Below are 24,889 nucleotides of genomic sequence, written 5' to 3' on the forward strand. Positions count from 1 at the left end.
GATAAACCAAAGATCTGTGGGAGGGAGGGAAATTTGAAAAACACGTTATGGAAGATTAGCCACTATCCTATAAATACATGTCAAAGTCTTCATTATTTAACTGGTACAAATTTGGAGTAACTGGATTAACATGGTTTTAGGATGATAGAACCAGAAGATGTGAACTTTATGTTTAATTGAGAATGGAGTTAGATGTGTCACAGATATTTTGGGAGCGTTTGCTCCAATAACTGGTGTGTCTTACTTATCAGCCTAGTCTCTAAAGACAGAATTGTAATGTATTTTCTCTTTATTCCCGCACTAGTTCTTAATGTAAGCACAGAAAACATTAATTTACACTCTCAACCTTTAAGTTTGAGCACAACAACACGTAAAAGTGTTTAGAAAAAAAAGGGAAAATCTGAACAGTGATTAATAAATAACTCAATCGGCATTTGGAGGTTTCATCACACTGAAATAATTGTTGCCTATTGCTGGTGTTTAGCAGTTAAAAGAAACCATGGAAATCAACCGTTTGATTCTCAATTTCATACTGTGCCATACAATCAATTCTTTTTAGTCAGACTGTCTCTAGATTTACTTCTGAGCCATAGTAAAATGAGGAAGCTTTCATTAATCTTTCAGATGCTTCATATTAATGACAAGGCTCTTGCATGAACAATGTAACAGCAATTAAAAAGCCCATTAATCTGCATTACAGCTATTAAAGATGCATGTCATTAAAGGGTATGGAGTTTGATTCATTTTCGCACCCCCCCAAAAAATGGAGCAATTATGGTCTGGCAATGCACTTTGTCATCAAATTAGGTTGGGGTTTTCCAGCAAATGGCTTTGCAGCATTTAGCTCTTCTCCTGTTTTATTATTCATGACTGAAATGTGGAAGTCAAGACCTTTGAAATTACTTTACCTTCTTGTGGAGTGGAGATGTTCAATGCATGCAAGCTCTCAGTACAGCCAGCCAAAGTGCAAGCAGTTAGGGTTACAGCATAGTTTGTGAAGGGATGTAAGCCTGTCAATATGCCTGCAACAGAAGAAAGCAAGGTGTTATGCATGTACAGTGTACAGACTGATTACATACATACAGAGACAGAAGTAAAAAGATAAAGTTTTCTGTTACAGGCTTCCACTGTTACAGGCAAAAAAGAAAAATTATTTTAAGATTTCATTCCTGTTATGCCGTGACTTAAATTTTGCAAAATAAATTAAGAGTAAATGTTATTTTATTCCATTCTAAATATTAATGATGCAGCTAAGTTTCTTTAGTTATGCTTACTATAAAAGACATTACTTCAAGATTGAGGTATATATTTTAACATAACAATGACAACAAAAGAGGGTTTTTTTTAGTCCCTGCCTCACAAAGTTTTTTCAGTTATTCACATTTTGTTTTTCCAAGGAATTTTCACTGTCTCCCAGTGCAAATTTTTTCAGTGCTTCTTCTCCGATGTTGCTCCTATTCATCCATAAATTGAAATCTCTTTTTTATATGAAACATCCCACTTGTGTTCCATTACTTCAGTGGCAGCACATAGACCATATATTTGCTATACTACTACAGTAAGATAATTCAGGTGACACAATACCCAACGGTTTATAAGAAAAAAAGATCTTATGCTTTTCCAGGTCCCGCTTATGTTAGCGAAGAGAAGTTGCTATAGATTCCCACAAATCAATCAGCTCTTTGTTGTAGTGAATGCAACAAATCACTGCTTGCCACTTCAGGAAGTTACACAGTATTTTGAACTGCAATATACAAAAGGACTACATGGAAAAAAAAAGTGGTTTACGATCATTTTCAGAAACATCAGTAGTTCCCATTTCAAAGTAGGTCTGACAATAATGTGGAATAAAAATGCAATAGTAATTAAAAGAAGGCCAATTCATGTCAAGTTTTATTTCAAATCATGTTCTCACCTTGACTCTCACTGCTTTTAGTAAAATCAATGGGGTGTTTCATTAAAAAAAAATATATATATATATAGCAAACTATGTTGTTTTGAAACTGCCTGAAACTGGGATTTTGCAAAGTAGCTTTAAAAACAACAATAGTACCTTAGAGAACCACAATTTTTGGTCAAATGTCCTATAGTACAACAAGACTGCAAATCCTCTCAGCATTACATGTACACAAAGTAGAAGAAATTAGTCCTTATTATTGTTCTTCATCAAGTTACTACATGAAATGCAACATACCTTTGGGTTTCACTAAAATATGTCTTTTTTTCCCCCCCACATAAACCCTTTACACTCACAAAAAGGGCCTGAAGATTTTGATGCTGGAAGTTAACAGTTACAGCATAAATATATTATTTTCTGAGTGGGACAATCAAAGTTTGTGAATGTTTATTTGTGGTTACTAACAGATGTTTTCACATGGAAAACTAGATTTCACTGAATTAGTAATGTTTGTGTCTCTTCTTGTGACTAATCCAAAAAAATTCAAAGGTTGGCATTGCAATCATCTTTCTATTTGAGTTCTCTGAAGTCCACAGATATTCAGAAGTAATCGCATTTACTTCAGAGTAGTGTTTAACTAAAACCAGTTGATCAGAATCTGCTCTTTCTGGTTATAGTTTTGATTTTGCAAATCCCCAGTTAACAGTGGAGAGCTGTGCTGTGCCATCTTACTATCTAAGGTAGATGCGACAGGAAAGAAAAAGAACGTTGTGTCAGCCACCACCTAAGCAAATGTGCCTGTAATCTCCCTGTGATGGAAGAAAAATATTTTTAAAAGTGTTCAAAAAGCAGAAAATTGAAATAATGATGTTTTAAAGCATTAATATCCATGTAGAGCAGGACTATTGGAATCTACAGTAAATTCTTCAGCACAGAAATTTAATCAGTCAAAAAACCATCTTTTTTGCATAAGACTTAGTACAAAGCACTTATTTCCAGATCATAGATGGTTAAACACAAGAAAGTATAAAAGGTACTATTGGAATTACCTTCTGCAAATAAATACATGCAGAAACCAAATCCTCTAACTGTGACATTTGCAAGTTCTCGGTCAAGAGGAGCATGGTATAGTGTATATGCTATCTCTCTATTCACTCTTCTGTGCTTTAGGAAGCAATTTAGTTTTATTTGTACGTTTAGCACTTGTAGCATTCTTCTCTTATGAAGCAGTGAATTAATGCTCCTTGCATTTCCTGATGGAAGACATTCTGTGGGGTCACCAATGGCTTCAGGCACCGAGAGCTGCAGTAGCACATATTCAGAAAGATGCCCATAGCTGTAGAAGGTTTGGATTGGGCTGTTTGGTTTACTTTTGACAAAGTAGAAAGGTTTTATATAAAGCATCTGCAGTATAGCAGAGTGTACATTGCACAGGCAGATTTCTGGAGGGCACAGAGCATTTGGGGAAAAAAAAAACCAGAACCAAATAAACCCTTCTGCAACAGGAGGTTTATGTTAAAAAAAAAAAAAAAAAAAAAAAAAAAAAAAAAGAATTATTCAGCAAAGGCAACAACTTAAAAAATAATTTGTTCATTTCCTAATTAAAGGTTTTCCTTCTCATCCACACTTGCACTCTTTTCTTTCAACAAAGAAACAGATGTGCTGCATAGGTAGGCAATAGAAAGTGCACAGATTTTATTTACATACTTCAGCAAACTACTTTTTTCTCAGCTGCCAACCTATCTGTTGGCCAGCATCCACTGTAATCTGTTCTCCTTCATTATGTTAATCTGTGGGCGGAAAGATTTCTGTCATCTTCAAATCGCTTGTACAGCAATGGTAAACACCTTGGCCTGTCTGTAATTGGACAGGTGTCTGCATTGGTGTCACCCGGCTTTTAATTCAATTAAAGAACTGGCTGCTCTGCTCTCATTACCCACTCATTTCCTCTGCACTTTTAGTCAGTCAGTGAAATTTACACTTGGTGCCTGACTATCTTAGAGTACAAAGTCAGCAGTCCCATAGCAAAGATCATCACTGATACACGTGAATTAATTTTTATAACACAGCAAAATAAATTTTGCAATAAAAAATAGCCTACAATCCAATGAAGTTGACTGACAGCTTTAAAAAACTTTCCCTAACTCCAGTTATCACACTCTCAGACAAGCACCTCTTGTCTATACCAAATAATTGTTGCTCTGATAAGAGTGCACCAGGCTTTCCAAGACAGAATGCTAACAAAGTAAAATTTGGCCACAGCCACACTCGCATATATTCTATTAATGTCAACAGGAGAGAAGTAGATAAATTGTCACTTTGATCAGGAGATAGAATTAGAGGCATCATCAATATTTAAGAAGAGGGTCAGCCTCCCACATTTGGGATATGAGTACCCTTCATTCAGCCTGCCACTACAGAGCAGCTGAATCCATCTAGACTTAAAATTTACATCATAGACTACGTTCCAAGCCTTAAAATCCACATTGGGAATCAGGGACAGTAAATCATTCTAACACACCACTCCTATCTGCCCACTCAAAGAATCTGTGGAAATAAATTAAAGTTCTAACACAGACATTTTGACACAGTGACCCCATGAAACTGAATAATGTCATTTGTTAAATATGAATGTAAAGTTAACAGTCTAAAAGAGTGATCTGGAATCACACCTAGAACATTAAGCCCACTTTATATGCAAAACTAGTATTTAATTTTCTATACTTTTATTTAAATGTTCTTTAATTATTTGCAGTTTTAAAGTTGAGGTTTAGAGTTGTGTCAGAGAGAAAACGCTAGGTTCATTCTTGCAGGTAAGGGATAAAAACATTGACATGGACAGTAGAAGAGGGTCAACAATGAATTTACGGTAAAATGGACATGCGGACTAGTCAGAGTTAGTTGCATCTTTATATCCAGTCCATACATCATTCTAATACATACAGTATATAAGAAGATGAAATATCCAGCTTCTTTCACTTCTCCATAAAACAGACATTTCTTTTGTTCAGTACATCTAAAAGGGAGGTCTCATATATTTAGGTAGCTCAGGCAGATTCCACAAGATTCTGAATGATTTTGAGTGGAAAAGTGGTACTTCTCATCAAGGAAAAAACCTCTTTTACCACTAAAGTATGAGGACTAATGTTCTGTTCACAAACACTGAAAAATAGATTCAAAGTCAATTATAGTATTTTAGCAGTTTCCTCATCCAGTTAAAAGACTTTTATGAAAGCACCTGCTTCACTGTTCCAATCTGTCATTCTGCTTCTTCAGAAAGTCACTTCAAAACACCACCAGGTCTTCAGAGATGAAAAGACACCCTTGCTTATGGTAACTTATAGAAATTTACTCTTAATGATGAATTGATTTAACAAATATAAACTGAGATGAGTTTTTTACATTTATTGAAGGAGCCTTCCCATAAAAACAAAACTATTAAATCCACTTGCCTAAACAAATAACTCACACAAAAAAGCTATTTAATCAAACAGATGTAACACAAATATTAAAGTTCCTTTCCTCACTTCCACAAAAAAATGCACTCAGCTAAAATGTTGAAAAATGACAATTTTGCAAAGCCAGTTCAATTTTTTTTTTTACAGGTAAATTTAGCTAATTTTAATCATAACCAGGCATTACGTTCATATGCAGCCTGAAAGCTCAGATCTGCTACTGAATATTAAGATTCCTGAAGTCAACCACAGAGCTTACCCACACAAAATCCATTTGTTTCACAAGCTGAGTATATTTTTTGCCAAAGGGATTTTTCCTTGCCAGATTTTTTCATGGTTTCCTCCCTAACACTCTACTTCATAAGGACCTATTTTGAAATACACATAGTGCAATTGAAACAACACTTGACCTTATAGATTTACTTTAGTTCTTGTTTAAGCTCTAAAAACAAACAAACAAACAAACAAACAAAATACCAAATCCTCCCCTTCCCCAAACCTAAAGACTATTTAGCCAACTTGAATGCCTGAGGTTGTACAGCATCTGTCCAACAAAGTCACTTGTGTGTCGAGATGCATCATTGCCACAGTGCACTTAATCACAGTCCACTGACCAGAAAAGGAAGTCCTCAACTGACTTTGTGTTTTTGACAGATTGTAGCAAAAACTGTTTAAGTACATGCGTCTTCTACATATGCATTTCTGGACTGAAAGCCTGTGCACATCAATCTGTCGCATACATCTGCATTTTTAAAGCATCTTCTACCATAAGTATAGTATGAGTCATAAAATTTTGAAGAATTATTGAACAAGAGGTCACCCGTTCCAACTCTTTGGCTTACAAGAAAAAAAAAAAAAAAAAAGGTTTGCTTTGGTTATTGGATTTCTGTGGCTTGAAAGATCCCTTTTTTCCCCAACAGAAAAATTTCATAACCAACAATACACAAGCTCCACTGGTCTTGAAGAAGCAATTAAGGTTAGAGTGGTTCAAGGAAGCCTGTTACCTTCCCCATGATACAAGACAACCCTCTCACTGCCTGAATTTGCAGAAAACCTTAACCCAACAGTCCAATTTTGCACCAAGAGGTAATTAACCACAGAGAGTATTGGTTCTGTAATAATTTAACACTACGTTACTCTTGATCCTTCCAGATAACTTTGTTATTGTTTATTTTCTGCAGGAGGATTAATTTTTAAAGTGTGCAAGAGTGAAAGAAAGACAACTTTTTTGCAAACTTTTTAAAGTATATCTTTAAAAAACATACTAATAATCCTTCCCGTCCTCACAAACATTGAGAGGTTGATTTCTCTTTATTAATGAAAGTATTGGTATGTAGCCAAGAGCTGATGTAATTTTGATAAAATGTTCAGGTTTATTTAATCAGACAATTTACATTTCATATGAATAAATTTATATAACAGCATTGGACTGTAAACAAGATTCATTTAGGTCTAAACTCAATCAAGTTAGAACCTTAATATTGCAGAATATTAATATCATTTATATTTTTAAATGCATATATTAAAAAATATGCTGCTAGTCTGCTAAAGCAATGGAGATACAAACCTCCATTCTGTACTGATTTAGAGTCATTAGGAGCTCAAGCACCACCTGGAAACTCACAGAAACCTAAGGGGCACAGACAGATCTATTGGCTACTCTATGTTGTATTATCTGCCGCAGTCAAACAGGGATCTGAACAGGGTCTGAGATGCAACTTCTGGTATACTCCTCCATCTCCTCCCACTGAGAGAGATATACGTACATATGGATGAAAGAGATGGAGAGACAAAATCTCCATAAGACACCCCCACAGGGACAAAACAGGCCAACAATAAGCATTGCAGCCCTAATCATTACACAGGTCTAAGTACATGATACCCATTCATGTGAGAAGGATGGATTCAGCCTTCCACATCTCACACACTGTGGCCTGGCACTGTAAAGTGCACACCACCATTCTTATGGCTACGGGAAATATTTAGTTCTGCCATCTATCTGTGCTTCCAACCAAAGGTTACTTCTGCAAAATTGTGATAAAGAAAAATACTTTACCTGAAAGACAATCATTCTTGTATTTAAGCGTGGTTCAAGCACTTGATGAAGCAGCTCTTGAAAATTGTATCTTCAATACAAATTTTACCTTTTATTACTTTAAACCTTCTGTCAGATCCTAGTTGTAAGTAGATATAAGCTAAATATACCAAAGTTGGTTAGTACGTTGCAACTCTTTGCATAAAAAGTTTTAGAACATTTGTCCCAACTTGGGAGTAAGGATTTGGGAGTCCTCCTAGTGCTCTGGCTGTACATATATTTACATGAGATGGTTTACGATTCTTCTCTATAAATTTATAAAAACTAATTAACTGCAACATAAGAATGTGTTGAGTGCAAACTATTTCTGCAAACCAAGAGCTTTCAGGTAATTTCATGTGCATGAAATTAATATCCAAGTAATTCATTAATAGTTTCATGTGGCAAACTACCTGGCTGTGGTAATTGCTTACAGGCCCCATGTAGATCAGAGTCCCCCAAAGAAAACATTTTCTAAGAGCCACCACAGACAGCAAGCTCTGATTTTAGGGTCACCCTGCCAGCGCAGGCATTCCCTGGTGTGTGATGTGGCCATCCCCGACTCCTGGCCTGTGGGGAGTGGCCGGCCCCGCTGCCCCCAGCTGTTGTCCCAGGCCTTGGGCCCAAGCAGCAGGGTGGGGCCTGGCCCTGGGGCTGCCCCGGCAGGCCCTGTGACTCCCACAACCCTGGAGGGGCGCAGAGCCACAGGCTGCTTTGGCAGTGCCTGCTTGGGCCCGACAGAGCCCCCCCCCAAGACGGAGAATCTCTCAGCCGGCAACATTGCTCTGAACATGGGCATCTGCCAATCTGGCAGTGAGCATCCCCCGGCCCTGTGGCCCCGCCGGTGAGCCTGGGCCTATCAGTCACTGGCAGGAGGCCCCATCTCTTCTGACAGACTCCCTAGCTAGAGCGCTTTCAAAGCCAAGGCGCAGTCGAACCACTTTGATTAACCATATTAAATCATTAAATTAACTTTTCCTGAGATATTCATCTGCCGAGCATAAAAGACTAAAAGGTGAAAAGTAATTATAAACACGTGTCAAGGGAAGGAGGGAATGGCGACTGTGGGCGTTCAGAGGGGAAGCTATCAACAACAATTTTCTTGTTATCACGTGTGCAGCCACAACTTCAGCACTTGGCTATCGCAGCAATAACACAGGCAGGATAAACTGCAAAAACCACACAAAATTGAAAGGGAAATCTGAAAAAGAAATACCAAATGTTTGATAATTCTTTTGCAAACTATTTTATTCAAATATTATCTGCAGGTTTCACTAGTGTTCTTCACTGCCCATAATAGGGGGCTGGTAAAATTTAGAGGCTTTTCGATCTCATGTATTCTACAATGAGAGTAATCTGAATTATAAAATGTTTTTCTTGCATGTGCTTGAGAAGAGAAGCATCAGAGGATTGTGATCAGTGGCACAAAATCCAGTTAGAGGCAAGACAGGTGTGGGTACCCCAGGGGTTGGTACTAGGGCCAATACTGTTCAACATCTTCATTAATGACCCTGATGATGGGGGAAGTGTGCACCCTCAGCAAGTCTGTGGATGACACAAAAGGACCACTAAGATGATAAAGGGGCTGGAGCATGTCTCTTATGAGGAGAGTTTGAGAGAGCTGGGACTGATCAGCTCAGAAAAGAGAAGGCTCAGGGTGATCTATCAATGTGTATAAGTATCTGATGGGAGGGAACAAAAAAGAAGCAGCCAGAGGCTTCTCAGTAGAGCCCAGTGATAGGACAAGAGTCAGTGGGCCCAAACTGAGATACATAAAATTCCACTTGAACATAAGAAACTTCTTTTTTTACAGTGAGGGTGGTCCAACACTGGATCAGGCTTCCGACAGAGGAATATCGCTATCTGTGGAGATATTCAAAACTCGACGAGACATGGTCCTGGGAAATCTGCTCCAGCTGACCTTGCTTGAGCTGGGGGAATGGACTAGATGATCTCAAGAAGTTCCTTCCAACCCCAACAGTCCCATGATTCTGTGATATTCTGGATTCCAAAGGAAAGTAGAAGTAAAGCTGCTCACAAATCGCACTGAAGCAGCGTTCTAAAGCTTCTTTCATTTGTTTAAATACTGATTCTAATCTATATTCCAAATTTTGATGCCAGCATGTGGAATGCACTGGAATGCAGAGTAAAGCAACCCAGACTTTAGGAAAAAAAATTATTCAATGTGATGACTCTGTACTGCCTTTATTACTCTACTGGGTGTGACTGGCTGTATACAAAGTGTATCAATGTTATTACATGTTTCTCTGAAGGAAAGATGGGCTAGCACAGTATGCCTTGAACCCACAAAATTTACACTTTAGCTTTATACTCTCATCCTAGGAAACAGACCCTGAAAATCATGTTGAAATATGCTACCTTATCCAATGAACTCCTGGTTCAACAGAAACTCATTTTAAGAATTTAAATCTGCTAAATACTCCTTTCTTGGATGAAAGTGAAAAAAACAGTTTGACATTTTGAACATTACAAGGGTCAGAGTTTGAAAGATTTTGGTTTCTGAGGAGTCAGAAATAGGCATTTCAGACTGTGGGATTACGCTCATTTAAAGACCTACTTTACCTTTAATATTTAGCTCAGCCCTTCTTATTCTTGACAGGTTCTTCTGAATTTGACAGACACAAGACAGCCTTCTGGGAAATGGGTAATGCTATTAATAATTTTTTGTTACTGTGCTCCAGTTATGACTCAGGACCCTCCTGCACATCATGGTAATTGTTCACAAGAATTTAGAGTCTAAGTATAAAATAAAACACAACAGATGGGTATAAAAAGGTGAAAGGAAAAAAATAAGAGAAAGGGGTTGCCAGTGCCCTCAGATATATTTGCAAGCAGCAGATTAAGTGGTACCTTAACAGTGAATGAAAATTTGAAGGAGGGAGTGGAAAAATACCAGAATTGCTTCATCAGCAATCCCACTGAGAGCTGTGGTGCTTTCCTCTCTTCTGTTGCATCAGCAAGTCTAGCTGTTGGACTTACTGTAGCATCTTCTCATGGAATTCAGCAAAATAATTTCTAAAGAAATTTCATTGAAATTAGGGAGAAAATAAGCACAATTTCCCTTCTCAGCAAACTCAAAGGAAAAGTGAACAAAACCAGCATCTTCTGGTGGGGTTCTGTGTTTACGTTAACTTTTGATTAATGAGGAAAGATAATTCAGCAAGGAAAGACACACTTTTTCTTGGGAGTCTCACAGTTGTGGGTAACCATTTCGCAATATCCACAGACTAGCCCATCTGTGTAGGCTTTGTTGAAATCAACAGGCTGAAAGTAAAATAATTGCAAGATCAGTGATATAATTTTTCACTTGCTCAGCTCTGACCTTACCATGAGGACATGAATGACATATTTCATACAATGCCAAAACTAAAAAATACATAACTAAACTATTGGGCAGCAGTTATAAATAACAAAAGAAAGCACTCCTTCCACACACAAAACTGAATTGAAAAACTTACTGCCATAGCAAGTTATAGAAACAGAAAGCATAAATGTATTAAAAAAAGAAAGACAGTTCTACCACCCATCATTAAGCATTATGGGCCAGATGCAACTTTCAGCTCAGGAATTCTACAAACTACCAGTTGAATTCATATTAACAGGAAGCCTCACTCTGTGCTTAGCACATTTCTTATATTTTCTTCCTAAGCATCTACAATCTGACGTTGTCAGAGAGGTCAGTGCTTCAATACAGCAATTCTTAAGTTCTTAGGGGCATTTTATTTTGCAGTATGCAACAGCTATCTGCTATAATAGACTAAAGAACCAGGATCCATTTACTATCTCTATTTAATATAAAGGAATGTCATCTTCTTCTGCCTTGAAAGCTGCATGCAGATAACCTTTTACTTTTTCATACCCCTGACACACAATCATGCCACAATGCCAACAAATTTAAACAAAACTTTGGTTCTTAAACAAAACTTTGGTTCTGACCATCAACTGTGAATAAACTATCTAATCCACATGCTTCTACTATGGCTTTTAATTCCTACTAATATAATTTGTATTGCTTTACAGCATAGATGAAGAGTGTCAAATCAACAAGTTAATCAAAGAAATCACAGTAAGAATAGAAAGCCCATGCAGTTTTGGTATTGTAAACATAAAGCATATTACTCAGAAATAGTAAAAAGATTTCAAACTGAAATTTGAAAGCACCAGCTTTGCGCATGATGTCATCAGCACTTTTTTAACTGTTATATAACTAATCTTAAGAGTGTGTATAAACAAATCTCTTGGTTACAGTTTGTAACAACAAAAGTAAGATTTTGTACTATTGCCCCATTTAGTCATCATATATCATAATCCAGATTATGTTCTCCTTCCCAGGCAACTTTGTAGCAGCCAGCAGACAGACTGGCAGAGAAGTTAAAGTCAGCTTCAAGCTATCCTGACAAGAAGGGAGGTCCCAAAATGTTCTCTGTGTAGCAGAGAATCCAGTGTTTCTTCCTAGAACTGCCTCCTGTGGGTAAAAAGACCTAGATTCCAGGAAACATCTCATGTGCAAGGGTTCCGATAGCTCCTGTCCATGATCCACAGCTCAACAGTGACCAAACCACATAAACCCAAGGCCCCAGATTCCTTCATTCTATAATAACCCACCTCCATATCCCATTGGTATCAACTGAAGCATCTGATTAACATAAATGCATCCTAGTTCCCACTGAAATCAGTTAGGTTGATATGATCAAAACTAGGCAAGTATATCAAGTGCTTTCACACCTCAGGTCAAATAGTATCTTATAGGACCCATATTTAGAGTTAATTTAGGTGAACTAGATGTAACAGGGAAGGAAAAAAAAAATCACATATACCAGGCAAAAACAAATAAACAAGAAAAGCATTTCCCCCATAATCATCAGTAGGATGGGAAGGCATATCTTAAATAAAATTGCTTTTTAGTATTTGTGTTGTATCTTAATTTCTATTGTTCTCTTAAGTCCACACATTGCTATGTATGTGGATACAGACACAAATACCACCCTTCCAAACGTTATCTATACGCTGTGTATACACAAAAATAGATAAGCAACACTTTATAGGTCAACAAAAGGCAGTATAAGCATCCCATATTAGTAGATGTGCCTAAAAAATGGTACTTAACAACATTTACCTGTGAGCATACCAGTGTCAGCAAGCTCAGCACTAGCGATGGGTACACTGGGACCATCCTCTTCATATGCTTTCAAAATGTACTTCTCAATTACACCTATGACCCCAGCAGGTTTGTCCCAGGTGACCTCAATGCTGTAACCATTTATACTGTGAACTCTTGAGGGAGTTGGCACATTTTGTGGAACTGTAGAAGGATAAAATAGAAAATAGAGAAAATGGCAGTTCTAAGGAGACTATTGCCCCTATTCTTCACTTTTAATGGCTGCAGTAAATCAGACTCAACCATTAGCATAAATACAATTTATTAGAGTTGTAACTTTTCAGCATTGATTTAATATGACTGCACATCTTGAGCTATTCAGTTTAAGCTATATTTCAGAACCATCAAAACCCCATCTACATAACATTCCTTCTTGTCTTGTTGTGATTTTCCAAAAACATTTAACGTATCAAACATATTTAAGCATCGCTCACAAAGAGAGGAGGTGGATTGTATGTAGCTAACAAGTTCAGGCATTATAATCATACAACTGAATGAATCAAGACACTATTGCAACAGAGAAGAGATTGATATTTCTCCGTTGGATATCTAAGCCACAGAATGCCATAACTATGAAACATTTGTAAATGAGAATGCACATTTTCAGGAAAGTACTTCAAAAGTATTTAAGCTTTTCCATTTATTTTCATATTTCCACAATGCCATACAACTGTCTCAGGGCAAAGCAGAGATTTGTAAGGCCTTTTTGAAAAATCCTTTGCTTCTGATCATTCCACATTATGAAAAAGAAAAAAAAATAAATTAAAAAGAGTTAAATGAAGATGTTCAAAAGAACTGTAAAGCCAAACTCATATATGCATACAGTTGCTAATAAAAAAAAATCATCCCATTTCCCATAACCTTTAGCTATTTATTAGATATTACTATAGCAAGTAAAGGTCTGGCCAGTAACAACTTCATCACAGATGACTGCACAAGGGATGCAGAGGAAAGGCCCAAGGAACACTATGGCAGGATGATGGATGATGAGTTTGCTGTAAATGCATGTGGACTCCCTAGCCCTACTGATGATCATTTGCTTTTCTTACCATCAAATAACCTTTTTTTTTTTTTGTAATTTTATTTTTTAGTTTCATTAAATATGAATGAAGTGTTGTTTTTTATAAGGGTAGCAGAATGGAAAGTGTAAAAACACCTGGAAGTTGTGATTCTTATGTAAAGTAAGAATGTGATACTTTAGGAAAGCTTCAGTTACTACAGTAATATATTGATTTTATTAGTTCTGAAGTGTATCACAGGGCAAGGTAAGGTACTGTATAGCAGATGGTCTTCTCATAAGGGACATAACAAAACCAACTCAAAAATAATTAAATAGTGCAATTATTCTCCAACCCTGGGGAACATGGACTTCTCAATGCTGTGGTCAGCTTGAAAACATAAATTTGTGGTAAACCTTACTGTTGCCAGACAGCTGACGTGAAAATATGCATGTACTTTCTCTCTTCTGGGTGGTACACAAAATAATGACAGTAAGTTGTATAAGAATGCATTTGCAAGTCCAATATTTACACAGGTATGGTATCATTTTTTAAGATCATACATTGAATAATTTGCATCAGAGAATTTTCTACATTGATGGAATGCAATTAGGCTTCAATTTACAGAAGAAGAAAAGTTGATTGAATAAAATATGCAAAACTGTAATTCTTCAAAAACTTGCTGGCTCAATAAAGTGTGCAAAAACACTGACCAGAAAAGAAAAGGTCCTTTACACCTTCTTCATAAAATACAGGGAAAATTTTATCTTTAGGCCTCAGCAAGTATTGTGTTCATACTTTGAAACCTTCTCCACAAGACACACACTGTTTTTCTAGTAAATATTGCCACATTTTCAGACATAACTTACGGACTACTTGTTAAAAGTATCCCCATTCAACAGCACTGAGCAACATACCCTTGTGCAGGTAAGATAAAGAAAACCCTCTTCTCCCTAGCAACTACATGGCCTCTTATCTTCCACAGCTTGTGCCTGCTATTGCAGTATCTCCTTTTGCTACACTTGATTTTGTATCATGAAGTTATACATAGGAAAATATAGATTTACTTACTCCAGCAGACTCGTATACCACGAAGTTTGATGTGCACGTGTGAACACACCTAGACGCACGGCTGCTCTTACTCAGTTAATGCAGTTCAATCCTTTCATATTATTTCCTCTCAAATAATTACATACTCCAATATATATTTGGAAAAGACCTTGAATTATGAGTGGAAAATACCTGCCTGAATGCTTTGTAACAGAAGATAGTAATCGGGTACTTCATCAAAGCATTAAGCATTTTTAACACTATGCAACTTACAGTACTCAAAATTGTTGTGATGGGATACATTCGATAGCTGATGAAAAAATAGGAATAAGTAAGCCTTAAAATTATATTTACCTGATTCTCTTGTACGAACATGGGTCCATACACTAGATACTGATCCTCCTTCATTTGAGGCAACCACTCTATAAAGGTATTCTTCAAAGAACACAAAGCATAGAGGAGAAAAAACAAAACAAAACAAAAAAACACTGAACACAGTAATACATTAATACAGAACAAAATAAAAATGATGTATTTCATTTAAGGAACTAACGTGTTACCTGTAAATGGTTGTAGACCGCTCTCATAAACACTCTGCTCTTTTCCTCGGTATACAAGGATGGAGTCATTTCCCCTGCAGTTAACAGCACTGTCAGTTGATAGGCATCCATCCAGATTGACTCTGACAGCACTGCTGGACACAGATGCCAAGTTAACGACAGCACCTCGTGTAAATTTAACATCCTTCAAGCAACCACCGAAACCTAGCAAACAATAAGGGATTAGTATCACGTAAAGAGCTTCAGTCATTAATTTAGATTCACTTTTGTTTGCTTCAATTCTGTATTTTCAGTACTGAAGACTGTAATGTGAGTATGTTGACTTCTAACATGACATTCTGTTCCCCCTTTCAAGATACTAAGCTGGTAAAAATTCCTAGTATTCTAGTGTTGAGTTCCTGCCTTACTAAATTGTGCTTTCATTGTTATCAATTCCATCCCATGAGGAAATAGCTTTCTGTTTTCTCTTCTGTCACTTCTCTCTAAAATTATTACCGTAAAAGTGATTCTGAATTTGAAAATCAGCTTTCTGCTGGTTGTTAATATTTTGTTAATATACACACATAAAGCCAGATTAAAAATATAATTAACTTCGGGAGATCACAGAGGTATATCAGTTTATTCTAATGGGGATATAACTGGTATGCTGTTTACAAACATACTCTAGAAACGTAACCCCAAACTGTTCATTTATAAGAAAGAAAGTAACTTCATTTTACACTGGTTTATATATATGCATATACATAATTTCTCTGCGTGTTACATTCCTAACATTATTGATATATTAAATTAGTCACCTGCAGTAAAAATAGCACTACAAAATTCAGGATACAGTTGTTAAAATTATTCTATACTTCTATGATTTAATTTACAAATAAATTAATAAATTGATACAAAATAATTCTCAAATCTGAGTAATGTACAGTGATTGGTGTTCAAGGCAAAATCAAAGTAAACCAAAGTAACCAAACCAAAGATTTCAATTCATTGAAGAATTAACTTTATAAATTAAAAACCAGCCTCTCACAATTCAGTGCTCTTTTTTAGCTGCGTGAAAGTACCATATATTTATATCTTATGTACTTTTATTGCCTTTATTATTGCAAAATAGCAGATCAGAGTAGTATTTGTACTTAGCCACCTGATGGGAGAATCTAATATCCATACATAGTTCATGCAAAAAGAAAGGGACGCTGAATGTAGACACCCATTTTGAATCATCCTCTAAAACACTTTCTCTCTCCACAACACTAGGACTTTAGAAAAACTTCTCCTTAAAATAAATACGACCTAATTTAAACTCAACTCCTACTCCACAGCAATCAGCTCAGTTTCTTGGGCAGTTTGTGGCAGAGGAGAGAATTAGTCCCAGTCTGCACAGGCATCTTAATTATTAGACAAAATAAACAGTTGTTTGATTTGCATACTGCATAACCTATTTTAATACATTATTTTGAGTTTTGTTTTAGCTGCATTTATCACTATTTGAAGATTTCTGACTGACATCAGTCAAGTAATCTTGTTTACTGTCAGGTAGCTGCAGAGTAAGTAATGACTACAAATTCTCACAAACATTTCTCTCAACTCTCCTCCATCTTGACCCCTCAGGAGGGCATGTGATGGGTCATGCAAAGGCCCACAGACTCTAGCTGAAATTTCTTAAAATTTTAAGTGACATGGAGGTGGGGTGGGAGAAGAAGGATATTTATCGCTTATTTACTGTAAGCAAAACAATACTCCTTTATTCAAAATAACTACCAAGCAGCCATTAATTGAGAAAACCTTTTGTAAATATTTATTTAACTGGGAAGGTATCCATATTCTATTATCATACCGTTACATCATTATAGTCCTAAATAAAAGTATGTTTCAAAGCTGTAATACATAACATTGCTCATCTAAGTCTACATTTAGGAACACACAAGAATGTTTTTATCTTCAGCCACTCTGAAGCACAGCCGCCATCTTACTTTGCAGCATCCTGAGGAGGCTTGGTAAAAAAAGTAATGTTTATTGATGTGCCTCAATATGCACTTCAGACATTCACTTCAGATGTTATTTTGCCCTAGATTCTTTGTTCACAGATCTCTTTGCTGCAGGAGTTGCAAATGCATCCCTCACAAGGCTATACCATCTGCTATGAGGCAACACTGACAGGGTATGATGGGCTAGCTCTTTTGGGCCATAAATATTATGCATACAGAACCTGGATGAAGATTATAATATATGTGATGCCTACAGCTGGAAGAGTACTTAAAACAATATTTTTGAGCTATCTGTGAATGCCGTTGCATGGATTTGATTCAAACTCTTCTATAGCTGTGAAATCACAAGGCTTCAAGGGAGCTCTGCAGAACTTACTAGATTCTCCACTGATCACTTACTGACTGCTACTTATTTGCCCACAGTGTCTGAAAAATACACCCTGACTGACTAATAGCTTCATAAGTAATAAAAAAACATGCCCAAACTGTAAACAGAGCTAGTTTAATAGACACTTTTTTTACTACATTTCATACAGCAGATCCTTTTGTGGAGGCCATTAGCATCAGGCTGTAATTATTGTTTTCCTCTTTTCCCTAGAAGTTTGTCCTGTTCCACAGCAGAAGGGTCACAGTGATGGCCCAGAACATGACTGTCCTCCCTGCTCCTGACGACATGGAAAATATCACGGTAATGCAGCCAAAATCCAAATTCGGGCTTTTATACTCAATTTTTTAGACCAGAATCAGTATCACCTAAAAAAGGACTAATAAACTCTCAACAATTCTTCCATGTCGCAGCATCCAGCCTCATTACAGTGATTTAAGCTATATTTACTGTCTTCCACTGGTTTTGTATTCCAGATCTGCAAGTGACACAAGTTGACCAAGTGAAAAAATTATCTTAACTGGCTTTCTCTGATGAAGATTTGAGATCTGGTTAGGCATCTCAGATTACCATTTGCTACTGGCCAATTCCTCGCCTATGAGTCAGAATGCTTCAGATACCACTGGGCTGGAAGAATTTTTACAGCATTACAAATTGATCAGGATAAGTAAATCCAGATGGGTAGGGATAACTGGTAGTTAAAGCAACAATGGGCGGGAGGAAAAACGTATGTTACATATTTATGAATTTACACTACCAGCAGCAGAATGTCCACCTTGTATATGACACCAGTTATTGAAAACCATGTGTTCTTCTTGGTGTCATCTTACCTTGTTCTAATCCCAGTTCTTTAAAAAAATTCTGAATCTCAGGTGGAATTCCTCCTACGTAGACGGGTGAGTTTACTTTCAGCTGCTGAACACGGGGTTCGAGCGTCTGCTCTCTCAGTTCATTCATACTTGCTGAAACTACGGAGCCCTCCTTGTTCACTGTGACTTTGTTCCACTTTCCATCACAATACGACAGTCCTAACCAGAGATCCACTTGTGTAAAGATAATGCCAGTTTTTAAAAAGATGTTTAATATTCCACTTTTCAGTTCAATCTATATATTTTAAAATGAAAAAAGATTTTGAAAGAGGTATTACATACACAGCAACAACAGACAGTTATTTTTAAAAAATAACCAAGACAGTCAATGAACAAGATCAATGAACAAAATCTCTTCAGGATAGCAGAAATTTCAAGAAAATTGTTTACACAAAACATGCTAAATACAGTGTATCACTTAATTCAGAATATAGGAAAATATATTCTGATTTTTTGACAACTGACTTTGGCGTTAACGTAACTTAGTAAAAAGAAGTGACAATGAACCAGGACTTTTGCTTTTTTTGAGAATGAGAAAACAGTATTTTATCTATCAATTCATTTTTTAGAAGAAAGTAAAAAGATAATACGGAAATGAAATGTCAGACCTGATTAAGGTCTTTTTAATTGGCTGGTGAACTGAATTTCAAATTTTTCCAGCATACATTGATCCTGTATTTCATCCTATTCTTCTAAATCTTGTAAGAAAATAATTGGTTTTGTATGTGCTTTTTGAGATTAATATGCCAATTCTCTAATAGAAATACATTTTGTTTAAATTTTCAGAGCAGAAGTTTCCAGATGCTTTACTGCAAGACCCTTTGTCCTGGCTGAATGGAACACAAGTGGGCTGAGACTGTAAACTGGCAGGTATAAAGCACTAAACACTTAAGTGATGAACTGGTGTTTGAAAAATATGAATATGTTCACAAAAAAGCATTACTGTTTCCATGCCAAAATCTTATTAAGTGAAATAAAAACTACAGATTTAATACAAATATTTATCATCAGTATTGACAAACTGACATATTTAGGTTACTGATAATACTAATATTGCAGTATTTGTAATATGATTATTTCCTTAACAGAGACCCCAACTGAAGAAAGAACTTAGCACTTGAGATATCATGGGCAATATAGGCCCTGTTGCAGAGTGCACATTGACTGCTTGATCACAGGACAGAGGAATTTAGTTTATTTGTTTCTTTGGGATCACAACTTTTCCTGTTTCCATGAGTTCAGCGCCCCTTGTAGCCAAGGACTCTACAATACTAGTGAAGGACAGATCATGACATCAATGCTGATAAGTATAGCTTGAAAAAACCGTCTGTTGGACAAGTCACCATTTTTCTTCACTGATGAGAATTAATACGAAGCACACCGTGCTGGTGTGAAGCAAGCACTTCAGCTGCCTGACTAAAGTAGTATGCCAGCCAGTCTGCCAGACCTGGAAGCTAGAGAGAGGACATGGTGTTTGACATAGGGTAGCTACTCAGCACATCCCTCTTCCAATTTACTCTTCTTGGCTTAGTCTTAAAGCAGGCAGAGAATGATGCTTGTGCTTTTTGTGATGACATGGACTGACATTTAGAATGCCCAAGTGCAGCTAAAGATAGAGGACCACTGTTCACTTTGAACTGTTCTGCATGTTGAAGATAAAAAAAAGTGGAGTCCTACATACATCTAGCATTCTCTCTGGTACTGAGCATAGATTCAGAAAAACAACAGATTAAGTGTTTGCTTTGGATAAAATTCTGGGACCGCTTTAAAAAAATGCTTGATTGTTGATCTGTCCTTGGAAGACATATTATTACTTTCAACCAAAAATGTATGAAGATCATCTTATTCTGCTGCCAGACATCTTAGTTGTCATCTCTCAAAAAACCAAGAGCATTATATAACAGCTCTAAATCTAAGCACGTTCTCAGCTTAATGCTTAAAAGCATACTTGCTTTTCAGAATTTGGGGTACAAATATTAAGCACAACTACAACATTTTATGAATACTGTTCTCTACGCACACAATTCTTATTTTGATATATCTGAGCATGGCAGGTTGGAATTAGGAAAGCCAAAGCTTAGCCTGAATCTGGAAGAGGACATGAGGGGCAAGAAAAACTTCTACAGGCCCACTGGCAAGTTGTGACATCTTTCTGAGATTGATACAGTGACTGATTCTGATTAATAATTTTATTAATGACCTGAGCAATAGGATGCAGTATACTCTCAGCAAGTTTGCAGTTGTTAGCGAAGGGCGTGGCCACTGGTGTTTGAGACATAGAAAGCAGCTTTGAAAAAAAGGACCAAGGGTCAAGATGGATTACAAATTGAGCACTGGTCAGCAATGTATCCCTGAAGTGATGAAGACCAACATGGACTGGCCTGTATTAGAAATAAGGTAGGCAGTGGGTCCAAGGAGATGATCCTTCCCCTCTATTCATCACACATAAGACTACATCTGAACTACAGTAATCCAGTTGTGGACACTCCAGTATATGTAAGATACTGGCACTCTGGAGTGAATTCATTGGAGAGGCACCAAGTTGGTCAGGGGTGGAATATCTGACGTATGAGTTGATTCTGAGAGAATGGGGTTTGTTCAGTCTTAGGAGCAAGCAAGAAGAGAACTTAACTGTTCAACTACCTTATGAGAGGCTATAGAGAAGACAGACTCTTCTCAGAGGTGCACAGCAAAAGGATGAGAGGTAAAAAGACAAATTGTAACAAGAGAAATCACAGTTAGATATCAGGTTTTGGGTTTTTTTTCCATATTCAGGATGGTTAAAGATTGGAGCATGCTACAGAATTTGAGAAGCTGTGGACTGTCCATCTGTAGAGAAATGCACAATACTCAAACATAAAATGTTTGGAGCAACCTTATCTAACTAAATTGGCCCTGTGTTTAGTGGAGATTTGGAATAAATTACTTCAAAAGATCCCTCCAACCTGAATTATTTCATGCTTCTGTATTTTTTTTCTCTGCAGGGACCAGTCCTTACCTCAGAGAATTCTCCTCAATCTGCTTATAAACACATGATTTTGAAGAAGAAAGGTATATCCAGCCATAGCTCTGAGAAACAAAACTCAGGGTAGAGGCTGCATTGGAGGCTGAATGACACTTTGTTAAACCTGTCATCCAAAACGGTCTCTACCAATGTTGAGCTACAGACTGATTATGCCTTCATCTCCTTTGAGCTGGGAAGTCATCCTGAGATTCAGGGGTATCAGAAGAGACAAGCAACAGACTTGAAAGAACTTGGCAATGACAGTCAGTCTTTGAGCCCTTTGAAAGAAAAAGTACATGGTACTGAGGTTGATGTTGAACCAGTCTTTCCAGTTCAAAATCAATAAGGTTAAAGAGATGTTGTGTACTGGTACTAGCCCTGTTCAGACCTGCCAGTCAGAGAGCAGAGGCCCAAACACAGACCCCTCAACAGCCTTCTTAGAATCAGTCACACTTTAATGGAAAGGGAACAGGAATCTCTTCCTAACACCAGGCAGAGAGAAATCACTGGTGATCAGTAGGAATATCACCTTCACAAGTCCCACATGAGTGCCAGTCACTTCTTTGCTAATAAAAAGCTTTCCACTTCATGTTCTCAAAACGCTTATTTCACACCCTTTCTTAGTTCCATCACAGGTAACACTTTTTGTCTTGGACACTGGTTGTTTTACTTCATGCAGCTATTTAAAAGTACAATTCTTTCGAAAAAGTTCCTGCAGGACTTTTTTCCTATTAGTAGCTTTGCAGTAGTAAATCATCAGCTACAATGTCTTGGAAATTGGTGCCACTGTCGCACAGAAGATTGGCAGTGCTTAGGCTTTCGCTGATGTTAAAGTGATCAGCATGAAAAATCAGTAATAGTCACAGTACCTTCTTTCAATCACACAAACTCATGAGGAAACACATGCCAGAATGAGAGCTAGTGATTCATACTGGTTTATCTGGTCACAGTTTGCTCATAATTATTATGTCTGGATTCAAAGAGAATCAGCTTGACCTCTCTGGCTTGAGTTCTCAGGGCATGGAAGTCATGGAAGAAGTGACCTTTAGACACAGCACCTTTCTAGGATACAATTTTGTCTTGGGCAGAAGACAAGACTGAGTCTTTGGCTGTTTGGTAGCAGGCCAGTCGTGTGTCTAGCTGTAGTCATTCCAAAAGTATAAAGCTAATAAGAGAGCTGTGACCTATGTAAAGGGAAGGGTCAGGAAATACCATCTTACACTGGCACTTGGGATAAGTGGTATAGCTTCTAATCTGTTTTGCAGTGCAAGTGTCACCTGACCAAAGCTCTTAACAAAGACATCGTAGCTCATGCGCAACAATGCTACACACCTCATTTTCACTTTCTATTAACCTTTTTTTGTGAGCTCAAGTGTACAGAAAAACCTTCTGTCATCATTATGTATGTGCAGAACACAAAGCTGCAAGGATTGGAAAAGCATGTGTATACTCATCTTCTCTAAAATACCTCACCTTAAGAGGAGATTTAAAAAATTTTACTTGATTTAGGACAAATGCTGAGAAAATTATCTAATCACAGTTTTCAGTGCTAAAAGTAACATAAATATAAAACTGCCAGAAATCTGGAACTATGAGTAGAGAAGGAGTGTTTTGCCTAACTACTTTGTGCTTTTGCCTTTCAGTTCAGTAAATCCCCTTTTCCTTTATAGTCAGAAGCTATTTTCTCATATTTCTGTTAGCGTTTCACAGAGCAAGAGAAAGGAAACAAGGGTCACATACCATGAGAATCTCCAAAAGAACCCAAACCTCATGTTTGTCCCTGTAAATACTGTTCACATAAACAGTGCCTCTGTACTGTGAATAGCATTTTATGCTATTAGCTCATGATCTTGGTCATTACTTGAAGGCAAAACTAAAGTAATAACATGTAATTAGCAAGACTTGTTACTGGAACTTGGTGTAGCAGAATTTAAAACCCAGGGAAAAATGAACTGCTGGAAAAGTCAGTAATAAAAAGTAAATGTAGGGTAAGTTATATTTGACCTGAAAAGAAGAAAAATATATTTATATGTTTTAGGTCAGAAGTTTAAAAGAAAAGGCACATTAGATATAATGCCATGCAATAAAACAGGCTGTGACATGACAGCCATTAGCAAAACAGCTGCATTATAATAAATAAATAAATAAATGAAAGTCAATAAAAATGTAGAAAGGGCAGATTAGGTCATAAAGAACAATACCCTTAAAAATCTCTAAATGTAAATGATTACTTCTTAGACCAACTGAAAAGAGATATTGCTTTCAATGTAATCCTTTGTAATACCTACTAGTTGGTGCAAGTAGTAACTATAGTTGATCCACTAAGCAATGTTGACCACAGTCTAATTACATTCAAAATTCTTGGGGGAAGAAAAATATGAAAGTCCAGAGCCATGTAACTAATAAAAAAATCTGAAAAACTGCAACAAACACATTCGACTCTAAACAAAATCCTGGAAAAAATGGAACCAGGAGTACTTCTGAGCACAAAAGTCTTATTTAACAGACACCAGAAAGAAAGTTGATAGGCACATCTCACTAATTTGTGTAATGCAGGAATTCTGTTGCTTCCTTTACACTGTTGGGAAAACTGATAGGGATGAGATGGGATTAAGCTGGACCACCAATTTCTGTTTATATGACAATACTTATGCTTCAAATCAAAATGAAGAAATCATACTGATTATAAAACACTCATATACCTTAAAGAGAAAGCTTTTTAGTATACTGGGCAATTTCCATCATGAACTTTTTGATTTACAATTTAACTGATTGTTCTATTATGAAAACTGGGAAACTGGGTAACTCTAGACTTTCCCAGGAATGAACTGAAAGCTTTTAATACAAGACTTTTATTTTCTTTTCTAATCACTTCCAATCCTACAAAGAGAATAATTCTGCTTTTCATATATTTATAGTTTTCTTATTTATGATATAAATAACAGAAGTAATTTATTCAGAGCATTTGCTGAAGTCCTTTTGCTCCCCTCACACTTTGCTGTGTACAGCATTTCAAAATAAGTAAAATACAAAAATAACTTATGGTTTCAAATCTCTTTAAATGCTGGACATATCTTAGTAGACAAAACTCACAGGTCATATTTGAATATAGTTATATTTGTATTTCTGAACTTACTGCAAGATAATCTGGGCCATCTTTATTGTAAACAAACAAAAGCAATCCATTCAGTTGATCTGTTCTAAATTTGAATGAGATCTCAAATTCCAGTCCACCACTAAAAACACCTGAATGCAGTTCCAGGAAGCCTTGAAAAGAAAGTGAACACATGTAAAAGTTAAATCAAATACATAGATAAATAGGCTCAAGAAACCAAAACCAAAAATCTAGGTGCTACTTTCTACTTTGATAGGAAAACCTCCGAGATTTCAAGATTAAGGTTTGTACCCTTATCACTCAGCTTTTTAAAGGACA

General features: G+C 36.7%; 1 protein-coding gene across 7 annotated transcripts in view; it reads right to left on the minus strand.

Annotated features, from left to right (window-relative positions):
• The window catches only part of USH2A (usherin), a 392,395-nt gene that overhangs the window by 220,353 nt on the left and 147,153 nt on the right, over nt 1–24,889 (minus strand). For all 7 annotated transcript variants that reach the window (XM_074897210.1, XM_074897211.1, XM_074897212.1 and 4 more), the window contains 6 exons: nt 24,593–24,723; nt 18,414–18,687; nt 15,214–15,417; nt 15,008–15,088; nt 12,564–12,749; nt 909–1,022 (listed from right to left, as the gene is read on the minus strand). In XM_074897210.1, the coding sequence (XP_074753311.1) occupies nt 909–1,022; nt 12,564–12,749; nt 15,008–15,088; nt 15,214–15,417; nt 18,414–18,687; nt 24,593–24,723 (990 nt within the window). The remainder of the gene's footprint in view (nt 1–908; nt 1,023–12,563; nt 12,750–15,007; nt 15,089–15,213; nt 15,418–18,413; nt 18,688–24,592; nt 24,724–24,889) is intronic.

This window comes from Athene noctua, chromosome 1, assembly GCF_965140245.1.
Source record: "Athene noctua chromosome 1, bAthNoc1.hap1.1, whole genome shotgun sequence".
In the NCBI taxonomy this organism is placed as follows: Eukaryota; Metazoa; Chordata; class Aves; order Strigiformes; family Strigidae; genus Athene; species Athene noctua.